Source organism: Oncorhynchus nerka, linkage group LG3 (assembly GCF_034236695.1).
Source record: "Oncorhynchus nerka isolate Pitt River linkage group LG3, Oner_Uvic_2.0, whole genome shotgun sequence".
NCBI lineage: Eukaryota > Metazoa > Chordata > Actinopteri > Salmoniformes > Salmonidae > Oncorhynchus > Oncorhynchus nerka.
In genome coordinates this window covers 42673477-42689529 of record NC_088398.1, presented here as the reverse complement: position 1 = coordinate 42689529, position 16053 = coordinate 42673477, and the positions used below count along the sequence as shown (strand labels likewise).

At 45.0% G+C, this 16053-nt stretch overlaps 1 protein-coding gene across 3 annotated transcripts in view; it reads right to left on the bottom strand.

Annotated features, from left to right (window-relative positions):
* Positions 1-16053, bottom strand: part of LOC115108228 (myosin light chain kinase, smooth muscle-like) — a 93630-nt gene that overhangs the window by 15799 nt on the left and 61778 nt on the right. For all 3 annotated transcript variants that reach the window (XM_065011978.1, XM_065011972.1, XM_065011974.1), the window contains exons 13-19: positions 15173-15319; positions 13871-14068; positions 13381-13627; positions 11740-11820; positions 10577-11376; positions 9088-9204; positions 8369-8437 (exon numbers count right to left, since the gene is read on the bottom strand). In XM_065011978.1, coding sequence (XP_064868050.1) covers positions 8369-8437; positions 9088-9204; positions 10577-11376; positions 11740-11820; positions 13381-13627; positions 13871-14068; positions 15173-15319 — 1659 coding nt within the window. The remainder of the gene's footprint in view (positions 1-8368; positions 8438-9087; positions 9205-10576; positions 11377-11739; positions 11821-13380; positions 13628-13870; positions 14069-15172; positions 15320-16053) is intronic.

The window sequence follows — 16053 nt, the reverse complement described above, 5'->3', positions numbered from 1 at the left end:
TGATTGCTGTCAAGAAACAATGTGCCAGTAAATCTAACTCATGCACAGAGTGAGGAGCAAGGAGCAACAACATCAATATGAACCAATAACAGTTCGAGCTCCAAGCTCTCAAAGTCATACTTTTTTGTTGCATGACAGGTCCTCCTCGCTGGAAAGAAAAAACATTTTTCCAATACAAAACTTACCAAAACGATTTGAAGTTGATAAAAGTTGTAATCGCACAAACAAAGCATTTACCATTGCAATACAAAACGATATATTTTAGCTCACGTCAAATAGAGAAGAAGCCCAACAAACAAACCAGGCTTTAACAACAGACTAAAATGGTTATGAGCAAACCGATTGGCTTTGCAAAGTTTTAGTGCAGAAAAGTATTTATCCTTAGTAGGTCATTGGTCCTGTTGTAAAGTTCACATGCCTCAGTTCAGATTGGACTTAACTAAACTATTACGCCCAGCCTTCGAGCACTCGGGATCAAGAAAACGAATCATTGTTTACATGTTGTAACTATGCAGTTGAGCTTCGAGGCAGTGTATCAGTTAGTTAGTTTAGCCATCCATTACGGTTCAAGTGCAAAACAGCTCTTTGTTGTATCCTTGGAAAAACAGACAGCCATGTGACAAGAGACCTAGTGGAGGACTGAACATTGAAACGTGCAACAAATCATGGAGCACTAGAGAAAGGGAATGGCTGTTTAACCCCTTAAATGTAAAGGCCCAATATGTGGGGATCCTATTAGACATTATTCAATTCAGTCTGGTATGAGAACGGTAGACCCTAGGCCGAGCCGATGACCTCGTTTCAAGACGGCTGCTATATACATTCCGGTTAGCGTTATGAAGTGTAAACAAAATAAACACGGAATACATTGATACACACCGAAATCCGGGACTCCACAGAGAATGAGAATGTATTGTCCGTCTGCATGTGACCTACCGTTATTGATCACCAGCCTTGAGAGTCAACATTTGTATTTTACGCAACGTTTTCACCAAACATCTTACGAGGTAAGCTTCGATTTGGTCTGTGTTTGAGCTATAGCTAAATGGGGGATATGAAATGAATCCTTAGGTTGGTAGGACCAAATCCAGCCTAATGCCAATGTGTGTGATTTAATGGCAACATCGAATGTCCACCGAGTGACTAGATATTTGCGCATCAAAAATATGTTGCCTGCATACGCGCTGTAGGCATCCATTACACAGGGGATTGGCTACTATTGCAGTTTGACAGTCTTGTAGCCAATGTGATAAGCTTTACAGGGATATGCAGTTGACCTGGGTGGGACAAAGCAAGGCCTAGAACCTTTTATGCATAACGCGAACTATTGCTACCTGGCTCAGACGAGACGCGCCGAGCACACTACATTAAATAAATATATTTCACATTTATTTAACACCAGGTAGGCCAGTTGAGAACAAGTTCTCATTTACAACTGCGACCTGGCCAAGATAAAGCAAAGCAGAGTGACACAAACAACAACACAGAGTTACACATTGGATAAACAAACGTAGTACTGTCATATATTGTAAACAGATTTCATCGGTTGAATTTCATTGCTTTAAGCATAAAAGATGGCTTCTCAAGGGGGTAAAAAAAAAAGGTAAACTAAGAAGATCGATCAGGAAGCTAAAAAAGAAGGCAGCTATGAATAAGTATACAGACAGAAGCTTTGAATAAAATATTGGTTGGACTCGGATCAGGGGAGCGATTTGGACAACGAACGAGGATTTCGACTCGCCCGACAGAGATTTGCTTTCTAGAAGGATTGGATCCACTTAGATCCGTTAAGTAAATTATGTTCATGTCTTCATATAGCCAATTTTATTTGTGGTTCTCATCTCTGCCTTTGTCTCCAATGTGTTACTGTTTGCATTGTGTGTGTGCTTCACACCTTCTATGTGAGTTACTGCACAGATTAAGTTTAGGCTTGGTGTTTTTACTTTACAGTAATGCCATTTTGCAAATTTAGTCTACTGTAATTCTGTGAGTCTCACACCAATATATCCCTTTATTTTATTCACCACAGAGTGGATGATGCAGAGGATTTGGATGATGACGTTTGGGAACCACCCCTCCCCAGCGGTCAAGGTCTTCACCCCTCACTGCTATGTCAATCACCCCGTCTGATGGTTCTACTTCCACTTTTCATAGACATCTTGAAAAAAGAAAAGAGAGGCTTGTGGCACCATTCGTCCTAACAGAATCGGTTTCCCCAAGACCAAGGTAAAAGACATGACAAAGACAGCAGAGACCGGGGGTGACCATACATTGGATCAGGACTAACAAGCTGCTTTTTGTGAAATGGAAGGAAACCGGGGAATTAACCATGCTCACCACACAGCATAAGTCATTCAATAACAACCATGTCTCAAGGATGGGGAAAAAGGAAGAAAGTCCCCATTCCTGTTTCTGAGAAGGACTACAATGCCAGCATGGGGGGTGTCGACATCTCTGATAGGCTACTACCAGGTCCTCCTCAAGACCAGGAAGTGGTATACTACTTTTTTTTAACCACTTTGTGGACATTGCTACAGTAAATGTTTTCATTCTCCACAAGCAGATGGCCAAAGAAAAAGGTCAAACCCCTCTCTCCCAGTTGGCCTTCTGAGAGCAGCTGAATTAGGGGCCCAAAGCAACCTCACAACCATCACAAGACCCCCTTCTGAAGGCCAGCATCACTATCCAACACACATGCCAAAAGGAAGAAACGCAAGCATTGCACAAAACACTTTTTTTTGTTTGTTTCCTGGCAGAGAGAGACCGCTTCAAAGACCGTCACGACATGCACAAGCTATGGGGAAAGTGAAATCTAATCATCCAGACCTGGGATGTAAAACGAACAAGAATGCCATTCTGAAATAGTCCAGTTTATTTGTGCACCTTTTTTTTTTTAGTGAAGGACACGTGTGTAACCAAGTTGTATATCTGTTGCTTTTATATTGTTTTTGTAAACAGCTCATTTGTATGTGGGACCAATACATTGGATATACCGAGCCTAAATGTTCAGGCACTTTGGAGAGGTTGAAAAAAAAAAAAAAATAGGATATCCCCCCCCGTATGTCTCCCGACACCACCACAATGTTTGAGAGAGGTTGGTGTTGTAGCAATTTAGTTTTTTATAGTGAACAATAACTTTTAGGCACATCCAGTGTGCAAAAACAGTGCAAATTACCACATTCGGACACTTTGGAGAGGTTGAAAGGACACTTGAATGTACCCTGGATAACATAACACCACAATGTTTGAGTGAAGTTGTCATGGTAGAAATCGTGTTTTTATACAAAAAAATAGCAAGAAGGGATTGCAAATATGTAATAGCACTGGAATGATCTAATTTACAGACATTTGCCACTTTGGAGATGTTTAGGGACACTTGGAAACATCCCGTGACCACACCTGACACCATTTCTAGTTGTTAGGTCTATCAATCCCATTTTTCTTCTGATATTGTTCACATGTTGTGGAAGCCATCTGATGGGTTTCCATCTCTGGGCCTCACTTACAGCTTGTCAATGAAAGCTTACTTTCAAAATAATAAAAAGGTTATTTTGTGTGAACTTGATCTTGTGTATTCTGAACTATGTAACTACCATCTATCTTCTGATCATTTCCTCAATCTTCCAGATGTCTTTCCAAATACACCAAGTTTTGGTAAGTCAGAGTCATGTAAATTACACACGAATAGCAGTTACGTTTGGGAATGTCTATTTCGGTGGAAATCTAAATGTTGCCATTACATTTAAGAGGAAAGAATAGACTGGTAGGAAAAGGATCACACCGGCACCATGATACATTGCTCAATGTCACACGATCATCTGCACCAGAAGCTCTCCAAATGTACTCCATTATAACTGTCCTTTGTGACAAATCATTAACCAATGCCACTAATACCTATGTTTTTAGTCGCTCAAAACGCAGTCTTGACCCTAGATGCTGACCTGGGATCAGTTTAGCATTTCCCCCACTAATGGTTAGGATTGGGTGATGAGAAGCTGATCCTAGATCTGTACCTAGGGGGACACTTTAACCTGGAGCCCTCTACCCATCAGTGGTTCCCAGAGTCCCGACCCATCGTTTGAAAAACACCGTTCTGCATTTTTTTATTTTAATCTCAGTGTCAATGTAAAAGGCACTACATCTTAAACTGTATTCCGGCATCCTGACCATGAGTCAAAGACCATATCTGTAACCTTGGTACTATTTAATATGCCAGCACCTAGGATATCAAGCCTCGAAGGCTGATGGTTCCCGGTCCATATAGAGTCAGGAGCAGTGAGCAGCAGAGCGAACGCTCCATGTTACTCAGTCTTTTGAGAGACGTTGAAGTTGTCTAAACAAGTGGGTCCTTAACCCTTCCCCAGGGGGCCGTGCATCCTCGATCTGGTTCCTTCACACGGGCCTTCAGACAACGTGGAGCCATTGTATTGCACGGCCCGGTGTCACAATCAGGCTGCAAATGCGCAGCATCCAGGGGAACAGCAGCTCCAAAACCATTCAATTCCCCCTGACGAGCACCATCGCTTTTCCGAATAGAGGGAGAACGTTACATCTCCCTTGTCCAGCATCGTTACAGGCTGACGAGAGGAGCAGAGGTGCAGATGAAAGCGGTTGGATGTACGAGGTGTGGGAGCAGGCAACCGCATTGGCATTCCACTCTGTGGCCAGCATGCTCTGTTTGTGCGGAGAGAGGAGGAGTATAGGGGAGAGGAGAAAAGATGCGAGAGGAGAGGAGATGCTGAGCCACCAGATAGGACAGTGCATTCTGAGGTCTGCAGGACCCTGCAGTGCTGGACAATGCCCCATAAGCGTAAGGTAAATCGTGCAGAGGTTTGAGTTTTCCAGTGGGCATGAAAAAGCAGCTTGTTTTCAATCGCACTGCACCACTGATGCAATTCCTATGGCTCGCCACGCTCGGTGACTAGAGTTAGATACGCCACACAAGCAAGAGCAACGGCTTTAGAAAAACCAAAACAAGGCGGATACCATCAATAGCTCACTCAAAAGCACTTAAGGATTCAATAAATGACGGTCATTATATTTGCTGGGCACAGTGATGAATCAGCATTTCACTGTTATATATACATATATATATACTCAAATAAAATTGTATTTGTCACATGACATGCTTACTTACGAGCCCTTACTTTTTAAATTCAGCATTGTTGTGTAAGAACAATTTGCTAAACATTTAAAAGGAAACACAATGTGCTGGGGTACGAGGTTATTGGGGTAATATGAACATATATTAGGTGTTAAAGTGACTAGGCAATCAGGATAGATAAAAAACAGAGTAGCAGCAGCGTATGTGAAGAGTGTGAAAGTCTGTGTGAGTGTGTGCCGTCAGTGTGTGTGTGTGTGTTGGAGTGTCGGTGTAGGGTGTGTGAGTAGAGTCTAGTGAGTGTGCATTGAGCTGGTGCAAGAGAGTCAGTGAAAATAAAAGGGGGTATATGCAAATAGTCAGGGAAGCCAACGTATAGCTCCGGGTTAGAAGCTGTTCAGGAGCCTTTTGGTCCCAGACTTGGTGCTCCGGTACCAATTGCCGTGTGGTAGCAGAGAGAACAGTCTATGAGACTTGGGTGGCTGGAGTCTTTGGTAATATTTAGGGCCTTCTTCTGACACCGCCTGGTATAGAGGTCTTAGAGGGCAGGGACCTCGGCCCTTATGATGTACTGAGCCATAGGCACTACCCTCTGTAGCGCCTTACGGTCAGATGCCAAGGAGTTGCCATACCAAGCGGTGATGCAGCCAGTCAAGATGTTCTCAATGGTGCAGCTATTTTTTGAGGATCTGAGGGCCCATGACAAGTATTTTTATCCTCCTGAGGGGGAACTGTGTTGGTGTGTTTGCACCATGATAGGTCCTTAGTGATGTGGACACAGAGGAACTTGAAGCTCTCGACCCGCTCCACTACAGTCCCGATGATGTGAATGGGGGCGTGGTCGGCCTTCCGTTTCCTGCAGTCCACAATCAGCTACTTTAACCTGCTGACGTTGAGGGAGAGGTTGTTGTCCTGTCACCACAGTGCCAGATCTCTGACCTCCTCCCTATAGTCTGTCTCATCGTCATTGGATATTGTTGTCGTGCACGGCCATGCAGTTATGGGTGAACAGGGAGTACAGGAGGGGAGAAAGGGACTATGATGGTCTGCTTGAAACATGTAGGTATTACAGACTGGGTTAGGCAGAGGTTGAAAATGTCAGTGAAGACACTTGCCAGCTAGTCAGTGCATTCTCTGAGTACAGGTCCTGGTAATCTGTCTGGCCCTGCGGTCTTGTGAATGTTAACCTGTTTAAAAAAGGTCTTACGCACATCCCCTATGGAGAGTGTGATCACACAGACGACCGGAGCAGCTGGTTCGCTCATGCATGGTTCAGTGTTGCTAGCCTCAAAGCTAGCACAGAAGGCATTTAGCTCATCTCGTAGGCTCCCGTCACTGGGGAGCTCACAGCTGGGTTTTCCTTTGTAATCAATGATCGTTTGCATGTCCTGCCACATCTGACGAGTGTCAGAGCCGGCGTAGTAGGATTCACTCTTAGTCCTGTATTGATGCTTTGCCTGTTTGATGGTTCGTTGGAGGGCTTAGCGGGATTTCTTGTAAGCGTCCAGATTAGTGTCCTGCTCCTTGAAAGTGGCAGCTCTACCCTTTAGCTCAGTACAGATGTTTCCTTTAATCATGGCTTTCGGTTGGGATATGTACGTACGTATGGCCACAATGGTCATCGATGCATCTATTAATGAAGCTGGTGACTGATGTGGTAAATTCCTTGATGCCATCGGATGAATCCTTGAAGATATTCCAGTCTGCGCTAGCGAAACAGTCCTGTAGCTTAGCATCCGCTTAATCGGACCACTTCTGTATTGAGCGCGTCACTGGTACTTCCTGTTTACGTTTTTAGAGTTTCTAGAGGTTTTTTTCGCCTCTAGTTGCACGGGTGACATGTTGGTAGATATTAGGTGGGACAGATTTCAGTTTTCCTGCATTAAAATCATAGGCCAAAAGAGCAAAAAAAACAAACGCACAAATGGTCAAGAGCCCGTAAAACGGATGCTATTCCCTCCAGCGCCATTATTTTATATTTTATAATATCTGCAGCAAGGCTTGCTTTCTAGTGCCATTGTAAAATAACAAAATCTCTTTGAGATCCATAAGCACTGACCCCAAATATCACAGAGTTCCTGTACTCTAAAGCTTCACATGACATGATCCCAATACCATGGGGTACATTGTTGTGAGTGAATCATTCTAAAAACAGAATTACCTCCAACCCTAGCCAATGCTGTGAACGTTAAACACCTATTTACTTGTTGCAAATCCCTCCTACTTGGGAATCCATCATCCTAAAAAGAGAATAGCGTTGACTTAATCATTAGGGGCTCTCATGTCCGGTCTCTGCCTCATGCGTGTTCTTTTTAAATTAAAAACGCTCACCACATAGCTCTTAGTTTTAGAGCTTGTTTGGGTCAGTCCACATTCCAGCAGGACAAAAGCGTATCCCTGAAGCTGGCAGATTTTCTGCAGAACCTCAGAGTATAGGAAAAAGAGGCCAGAGCATGCGAGTCAAGAGAGGGCTAAGGAGCAGGCAGACGAAAGCCTTACATGGAAGTTTGGGAGAGGAGGTTGAGTGAGCTGGGCAGCCATGCAAAAGGTCCCCCTCTCCCTCCCCTCTTCCTCCCCTCCTTGGACATGTTTTAAGTTCGACTGAGTGTCCCGGCCTTAAAGACAAACAGCACTCAATTAGCTCTGTCAAACATCACAGAGGAGAGGGGTGTCATAGTGGCCTCTGACCCCTGGAAGGAACCATCCAGGCTAGAGGCAGGGAGGGATAAATGAACATTCTTCGTGCCCAGCCCTGAGTGTGCCTGATCCAAAGCCTTTTATGTAAAGGTAGATCTGCGTGCTTGACTCAGGGCACGGGGGGGGAGTCGACTGCTGGATTCTTTACAGGCTAATGCTTACGTCATTAAATCATATGGAAAAGAATGTGCAGTATAGCACATCGCTCTATAGAACTCCTCTCCTACTCCTCCAGCTTGAGAAGATTAAGACCAATAAGAAAATAACATCTTCTCCATAATCTTCCCCAACACCTTAGCATACATCTAACTTACACCACTTTGGCTGAAAAGATATATACAGATTTACTGATGACAGTTTTCATGTTGGTTCTCTACACAGAGAGAAGAGATTGGGCCAGATTTAATGAGGGAGGTTGGGGTCAGAAGAATATCTTAGTTTTGTTCACATGCTATAAAGAGCCCCAACCCGCTGAGAGAGAGGGGAAGGCAGGCTGCAGCAGTGGGAGAGAGAGAGATCCCACGCCGCTCCTTTTTGGGAAATAAGGAAGCACATATTTTGGAAACTCACTCTCTGAGGTAGGGGTGGATGGCTTCTTGATCTTCTTGTCTGCTGCAGTCGAGTTTGTGTCTGTAGGATCTATGGAAGAGGGGAGAAAAAAAACAACATGGCCCCAAAAACTGGCTACTCATTTCCCTATCTGATAAACTATATGAATTCCTACTTAATGTATCAGTAACAACAGCTAACAATTGTCTCTTAAAGTACTTAATACAAATGGACCATTCATGTTAGAAATGGAATGATTCTCTGGGAACTTTCAATAAATTCGCTGGCTTTCCCAAAATCCTGGTTGGAGGCTTCCCGGAATCAGGAGGGAATAAGGGAAACCAGGGAATGTATTGCAAGTTCCCAGAATTTGGCAACCCTGCTCTGGACTATTTAAGGTGGACTGAATCATATTTGCTAAATAACGTTTCAGTATCTCGTACTTTTGCACTGACGTCAACAGTGGAAGTATGCGAAAGTTCAACTCATTTGTATTTGCGTAGGAATCTAAAGCTAGAATTGAACTGTGCGTGCCTGGATATTGTTTTTATCCAGGCCTGTTAATGAGTGCTGGGGGGGGGGCATGCAGTGAGAATCTGGAACAGGGACTCCAGCTAGGCTAATCTGTCCGCTGTAATTGCAGGAAGTGTCTGGGCCGAGGCCGGGGCGGCCGTGAGGCTGAGGGGGACTCATGGGAGTGGGGAGCAGTCAGAGGGACACGTCAGCCTGAAACAACTCACCATCCACCAGCACCATGCAGGAACACTCAGCTTTACCGGCAGAATTCTCTGCCCGGCACTTGTACTGGCCCTCATCCTCGGGCAGGGCCTTGTCGATGGTCAGGGAGCACTGGCCTCCTGCAGGAAAACAAAGATACACACACAAGGGACCTTAGCTACAGTGGCCACAATAAACACACAGCGGCCCCAAAACACACACAGACAACCATAGCCAGAGAGGCCTCCATTACGACCCTATGGTTCCATGAGAACATACTAACATACTTCATGTGTTATGGTGGGACGTAAATGGGATATGTAAACCTCCGTCTCAGAGCCTGAAGCTATGCATTCTTCAGCATGACCTTCGGTGAAACTAAAATGGGAATAAACGTGACCTGGAGGGTCACCAAGTAATAATTCCATCGTATCATTACTAGACATGGCTGTGTGACAGTTGGGATTTGGGGCTGTATCTCTGACATTAAATAACAGCTGGGGGTTGAGCAGGGTGCCACGTTTTTATGTTACTGTGGTGTTGATCATCTTGTTAAATAGCCTCTACCCCTAGCTCTGGTCCAGGGCGTCATTTGGCTGCGCTCTCATTAAGAGAGGCATCTCCTTGTTGTCATGGGACCAGAGCAACCCTTACCCTCTGCTGCCACAAGGACAAACTATGAACTAACTTATCCCCATACAGTTGCACTGTAACTGGACACACAGAGTGGAGCAGGAAGGCCAGAGTCTCAGGCAATGTGAGAAATCGCCACAGCTCATCAGCACATCAAGCCGACTGAAATTACAGAGCTGAAATTATGGATGTCTGCATCCCAAATGACACCCTATTTCCCCCAAATGACACCCTATTTCCTATGGGCCTTGGTCAAAAGGGAATAGGGTGCCATTTGGGACGAACATGGTGTGTGTGTGTGTGTGTGTGTGAGGGACCCCCAAGAGCCCAGAAAAAGGGAATTAGCTATTATTACTCTATTATACCACGTTGTATATGAGAGGGGCTTTTTACATGAACCAGTACAAAATATAAATCGGCGCTATGATAACGCAAGGTGCTACAGAGGGTAGTGCGTACAGAGGGTAGTGAAGGAGGGAAAACTCAAGTCATATCACTGTCTTTCTGTCTGTCATAGACACACTACTTTCTAATATTGGAAGCCAAGCCTCCACAGACATGAATAAGGCATTAATGAAATGGAATGCGTCCCAAATGGTAGCTTCGTCCCCATGTCCCTAAAACTCAACTCTGGAACCTTGAAGCCAGTTCCACAGCGATGTTTCATTGTTCCCCTCTAATCAGGGACTGATTTACATTAGGTGCAATTAACTATCAGGTAGATCAGAAAACCATTCATGCTCTGGACCTCGTAGGGTACGAGTTGAATACCCCTGCCCTATGTAGTGCACTACTTTTGGGCTCTGGACTATAGAAAGGGAATAGGTGTACCATTTGGGAGGCAGACATGGTCGTTTTAGTAGTAGGCCATACATTTACCTTCGTTGGACAGCTTGATAAACTTGGACGGCTTGATGACCTTCCCGTCTAGTGTCCAGGTAGTGGTAGCAGGGGGGTCACAGGTCACCTGGCACTGTAGTCGCAGTCGAGCCCCGTCCACCACGCTCACATCACTCAGCTTCTGACTGAACGCTGGCTCCTTTCCAATGTTGTTATTCTTCTTATCAATAATCCCACCATCCACACAGTTGACAGCGTTCTTCTCCTTCTCTTTCTTGTCAGGGGAAGAAGCAGGAGCTTTGGGTGTTGCTGCTGCTGGTGCCAGAGCTGCTGCTGGAGCAGGGCTCTCCCCGTTGTTCTCCAAGCTCGTCTGCTTCTTCTTGTTGGCCAGAACCGATCTAAAATCTGCAGGCTCTCCTTTTTCGGCAGGAGCGGCGCCTTGTTTAGGGGCTCCCCCCTTCTTACCCAGGACGGCTCTGAAGTCCACCTGTGCGGGAGCGTTGACCTTCCTCTCATCTTCAGACAGGGTCTTGGGCTTGACCCCTCTGGGCTGGAGCTGGCTCCTGAAGTCCATCTGTTCCGCCGTGATCTCCTTCAGGTCCTCCTCAGAGACGCTCTTGGTGGTGACTTTCCTGCCCAGCACCGTGCGGAAGTCGCGCTGCTCAGCCTCCTGCAGGCGGATCTGGTCCTCGGGGTGCTCCTTGGTCTCCACGCGCCTCTTCAGGAGTCCTCGGGTTGCGCTGGGCTCCTCCGACTCCTGCTGCTGCTGAATGCTGCTCGGTGCTCCTCTGCCTCGCACTGTCCCGTCCACTCCTCCCACACGCTGACAAGGCTCAAGCCTGCAGTAGCACAGAGAGACAGAGAGAGGAGGGAAAAAAACAGTGGTCGTTTAAAAGCCCCGACATCCACTGGTTAATTGGGGGGGGGGGACCACAACTCAACTTGATGTTACATCAGAGATGACTTCAGTAGCCTTATAAGGGCATGCACCCTGAACGGGGCCCCATCCCCCAAACCCCTGGCTTTGAACAATGGCACAGCTGGAAAAGGTACTGTAAACAATTTATTTGGTTATATTCAGGGATTAAGCTGATTCGAAAGCGGGGTCTGGGGAGGGGGGAGTTAGTGGGGAGAAGGGAAGGCAAAAATAGTCCAGGCTGAGGGGACTCGACAGTGAAGCAGTAGGATAGCTAGCTACATACGTTTGGTGCTCTCCACTGGACACCACAGCACCCTCACTGACTAACAGAGTGGCAGCACAACTGCAGTCACCCACTTTGTTCCTAGAAGAAAAGAGAGAGAGGATGAGAAGGTGAATGGAAAACTAGGGAGGGGGAAGGTTTTAACTACTGGCCCTTGCTTTTAAGACCAAATCAAGAAGAGGCTCAGTGATGTGTCTCACTGATGCTGGTCTTGGATTGCCCTAAAAACATAATTTTTCAACATTCGTAATCCTCATACTAATCCATGTATTATAATAACCAATCAAAACATTGATTTAAAATTCAACTTTGGCATAGGCAGACATGTGGTAGTAGCACCTTATAGTAGTGTTTCTCAAACTGTTTGACAAGCACACATTTTCAAGACACAAGATACAGAAATAAACTACATTTTACACTTAACATTTTGAGCTGAAAGTCATTCATGTTAGTAGCCAATATCAACTAGGGATATCATGTCACTTCTCTTGAGTCCAGCTGCACCATCGAGAGTTTCCTGACCGGTTGAATCACTGCCTGGTATGGCAACTGCTCGGCCTCCGACTGCAAGGCACTACAGAGGGTAGTGTGAACAGCCCAGTACATCACTGGGGCCAAGCTCCCTGCCATCCAGGACCTCTATACCAGGCGGTGTCAGAGGAAGGCCCAAAAAATGGTCAAAGTCACCAGCCACCCTAGTCATAGACTGTTCTCTCTGCTACTGCACGGCAAGCGGAACTGGAGCGCCAAGTGTAGGTCCAAGAGGCATCTAACCAGCTTCTACCCCCAAGCCATAAGACTCCGGAACACCTCATCAAATGTCTACCCAGACTATTGGCATTTGCCACCCCCCCCTCTTTTACACTGCTGCTACTCTCTGTGGTTATCGTCTATGCGTAGCCACTTTAATAACACTACCTACATGTAGATATTACCTCAACTAACCGGTACCCCCTGTACATAGTCTCACTATTGTTATTTTACTGCTGCTCTTTAATTACTTGTTATTCTTATCCATTTTTTTTTAAACTGCATTGTTGGTTAGGGGCTCGTAAGTAAGCTTTTCACTGTAAGGTCTGTCCGTAGCTGTTGCCTTCCTCACAAATATCGTAATAAATTAGCCAGAATGTTCATCAGCCACAGGTATTGAAGGCAGTGTGATGTTACAGCTATATTTATACATACAGCCAGTAACCTACACAAGTGCTTTCTGGTCACTAATCTGGAAGTGTGTGCCCGCCTTTGCGTGCCAATGCCGATGACTGGTCTTTGGTCATGATCAACAGTCGCAACGTTTTGGTTCTGAATCACAGAAATGTTTTTTAAAGAAGAATTTGGTCCAATATGTGTCGGCCTATGTTGCTAACCAGATTGAATAGGCAAAGGTCTACATATAAAATACCAATGGTATATTCAGCTTATTAAAATATGTTTGGAAACAAAATATTTTCCCCCCCGTTCAGTTTCCCAGAACCTTCTCTCGACCTCCCGGGAGGTCGGGACCCCCAGCTTCAAAACCACTACCTTATAGTATGTTACATTGTAAATGGCAGTGTTATTGTGTTCCAACATCCTTCTCCCGACACTACAGAAGTGAGTCATCTACTGTGTAAGGAGTCCAAGCGCATCTCAAATGCCTACCTCAGGCTGATCTCGTAGTCCCCGCCGTGGTGGGGCCGGACTCGCCTGATGAGCAGGGACACCACATCCTCTTTCTGCAGAATCTCATAGTCCAGCCCAGTGGTCACCACCTGGCCCTGCTTCATCCAGCTCCACTGGGGGAAGGGGTCCCCAGCGATGGCACAGGACAGCAGGACATTCTGGCCCAAGGAGGCAGTGGTGGACTTGGGCTTAGTGATGAACCAGGGCTGCACCCCATCCTGGGGCTCTGGAAGACAGAGACAACATTATGGCATGACTACGGTTGTGAATTTCCTGTAACTTCTTTCCATAAAATCCTGGTTGGAAGATTCCCAACTTATTCCGGATTCTCTGATTCCAGGAATATTCCAAAAATCGGGATATCTGGAAAACCTGGGGAAAATGACCCTAGGCATAAACTACATCCTACTAGAGATATTTCATCAGAGATACTGAGCTAGCTTAGGTGGAGTTTAGGCTACTAGCCTACCTTGCACAGTGAGCGAGGCCTCGGTGCGAACCTCTCCCACTTCGTTCCACACCTCACAGGTGTACTTCCCAGTGTCCTCAGGGAAGACTTCCTGGATGAACAGACTGCATTGGCTCCCCTTCCGCTCAAAGTGGAAGTCCTCTGACTTCTGGATCTCCTTCCCATTGTGGAGCCACACAATCTCTGGATGAGGATTCCCTACGACCACAACATTTGACATTAAACCTTGTGTTTGGACGTGGTTGTGTTTGGCTTTGTCTACCTGGTCACGGTCTCCAAATTACTTTTTTAGCATTATTGTCCAAAGACCAATGTAAGTCATTGTTCCAGAAGTTAACATTTTTCTTGCTTCATGCCCCAATCATCCTAAAAAGTGTCTGACATGTATCGTTTAGCTCAATAAAGCTACTTTAAGATACTTTGGACATGAAACACAAAACATACTAATTGTTTGGATAATAAGTTGATTTTTGGACAAACATGCTAAAAAGTTAGCATTTGAAGAACGTGGCCAGGTAAACAAAACCAAAACATGGATTTCTGTCAGACTGCTTACTGAGTAAGGAAACCAATATGTAATTTTGTAATTTAAAATCATTTGAATTGTGCCCTATAACATGACAGGTTGTGTTACATAACACATGCTGTGACTTAGAATTATCTTGCATAATATTATGCATTTTACACACAGGTATGATGCATGGTATAATTGAATAAATTGCATGTGGGATTACTGTCATCATAAATCTCCATAAGAAAATACAGTGAGAGACCATCCCGCTCCATCACCATTTACATTAAATGATGAAAGGCCTAGAATAATAACTTAAATCATACGCCATACTACTTGCGACTCCTGCGAACAACCTCTCAGACAAACAGGAAGTGGGATGATGAAGATGATATAATAAGAAATGATAATACTCCAAGAGGCTACCCATCCCCTCAGGTCACATGTTGGAAGGAAATGCAAATGCATAAAACAACCAAAAACCAAACAACTTATCTCTGGGGGGGCTGAGCAGGAAATACCAGTGTCTAAAGCAAACAGAGTTGCTAAAAACACTGAAAACAATAGCAAAAGATATGAGTTTTCCAGTCTGATTAATAGGAATAAGTGCCAACACAAGACACCGACCAGGGTTGTATGTATTCACTGTGGCACACCGTCATTGAAATGCTTTTCAACGGAATATAAAAACAAAAGGTGTTCTTATTGGACTCGTCTAGGTAGTCTGTTTTCTTTCATTTGCTACCTAAAGAATATGACCTAGGAGGAGGAGAGACTAGGCCTTCTCTTACCCGCCACCTCTACGGTCATGATGACTTTGCTACCGTCCATGACTTTCAGATCTTTCAGACCACGTAGGAATACAGGGGCAGACGGCTTCGACGGCTTCTTGGCGTCAACTGCATTTGGAGGGTCCGTCCTCTTGAAAATATTCTTCGCTGAAATGTAACGACAACATTAGTAGGGTTACTTTAAGAACATGAGTCATTTACTAAGCCGCACACTAAGCCAAGACAACCAACTTGAGATTCAGCAGCATTCTCCCAATGGACTGTTTGTCATGTAAATCAATAGTTATTCTAGATGGAGTCTTGGAATACTATACAGTTCATTCGGAAAGTATTCAGACCCCTTCCCTTTTCCCACATTTTGTTACATTACAGCCTTATTCTAAAATGGATAAAATAAAAATCCTCAATTTACACACAGCACCCCATAACGACAACAAAAACAGGTTCAGAATTTTTTGCAAATGTATTAAAAATAAAAACAGACCTTATTTACATAACTATTCAGACGCTTTGCCATGAGACTCGAGATTGAGCTCAGGTGCATTCTGTTTCCATTGATCATCCTTGAGATGTTTCTACAACTTGATTGGAGTCAACCTGTGGTAAATTCAATTGATTGGACATGATTTGGAAAGGCACACACCTGTCCATATAAGATCCCACAGTTGACTGCATGTTAGAGCAAACACCAAGCCACGAGGTCGAAGGAATTCTCCGTAGAGCTCCGAGAAAGGATTGTGTTGAGGCACAGATCTGGGGAAGTGTACCAAAACATTTCTGCAGAATTTAAGGTCTCCAAGAACATTATTCTGAAATGGAAGTAGTTTGGAACCACCAAGACTCTTCCTAGAGCTGGCCGCCAAGCCAAACAGAGCAATCGG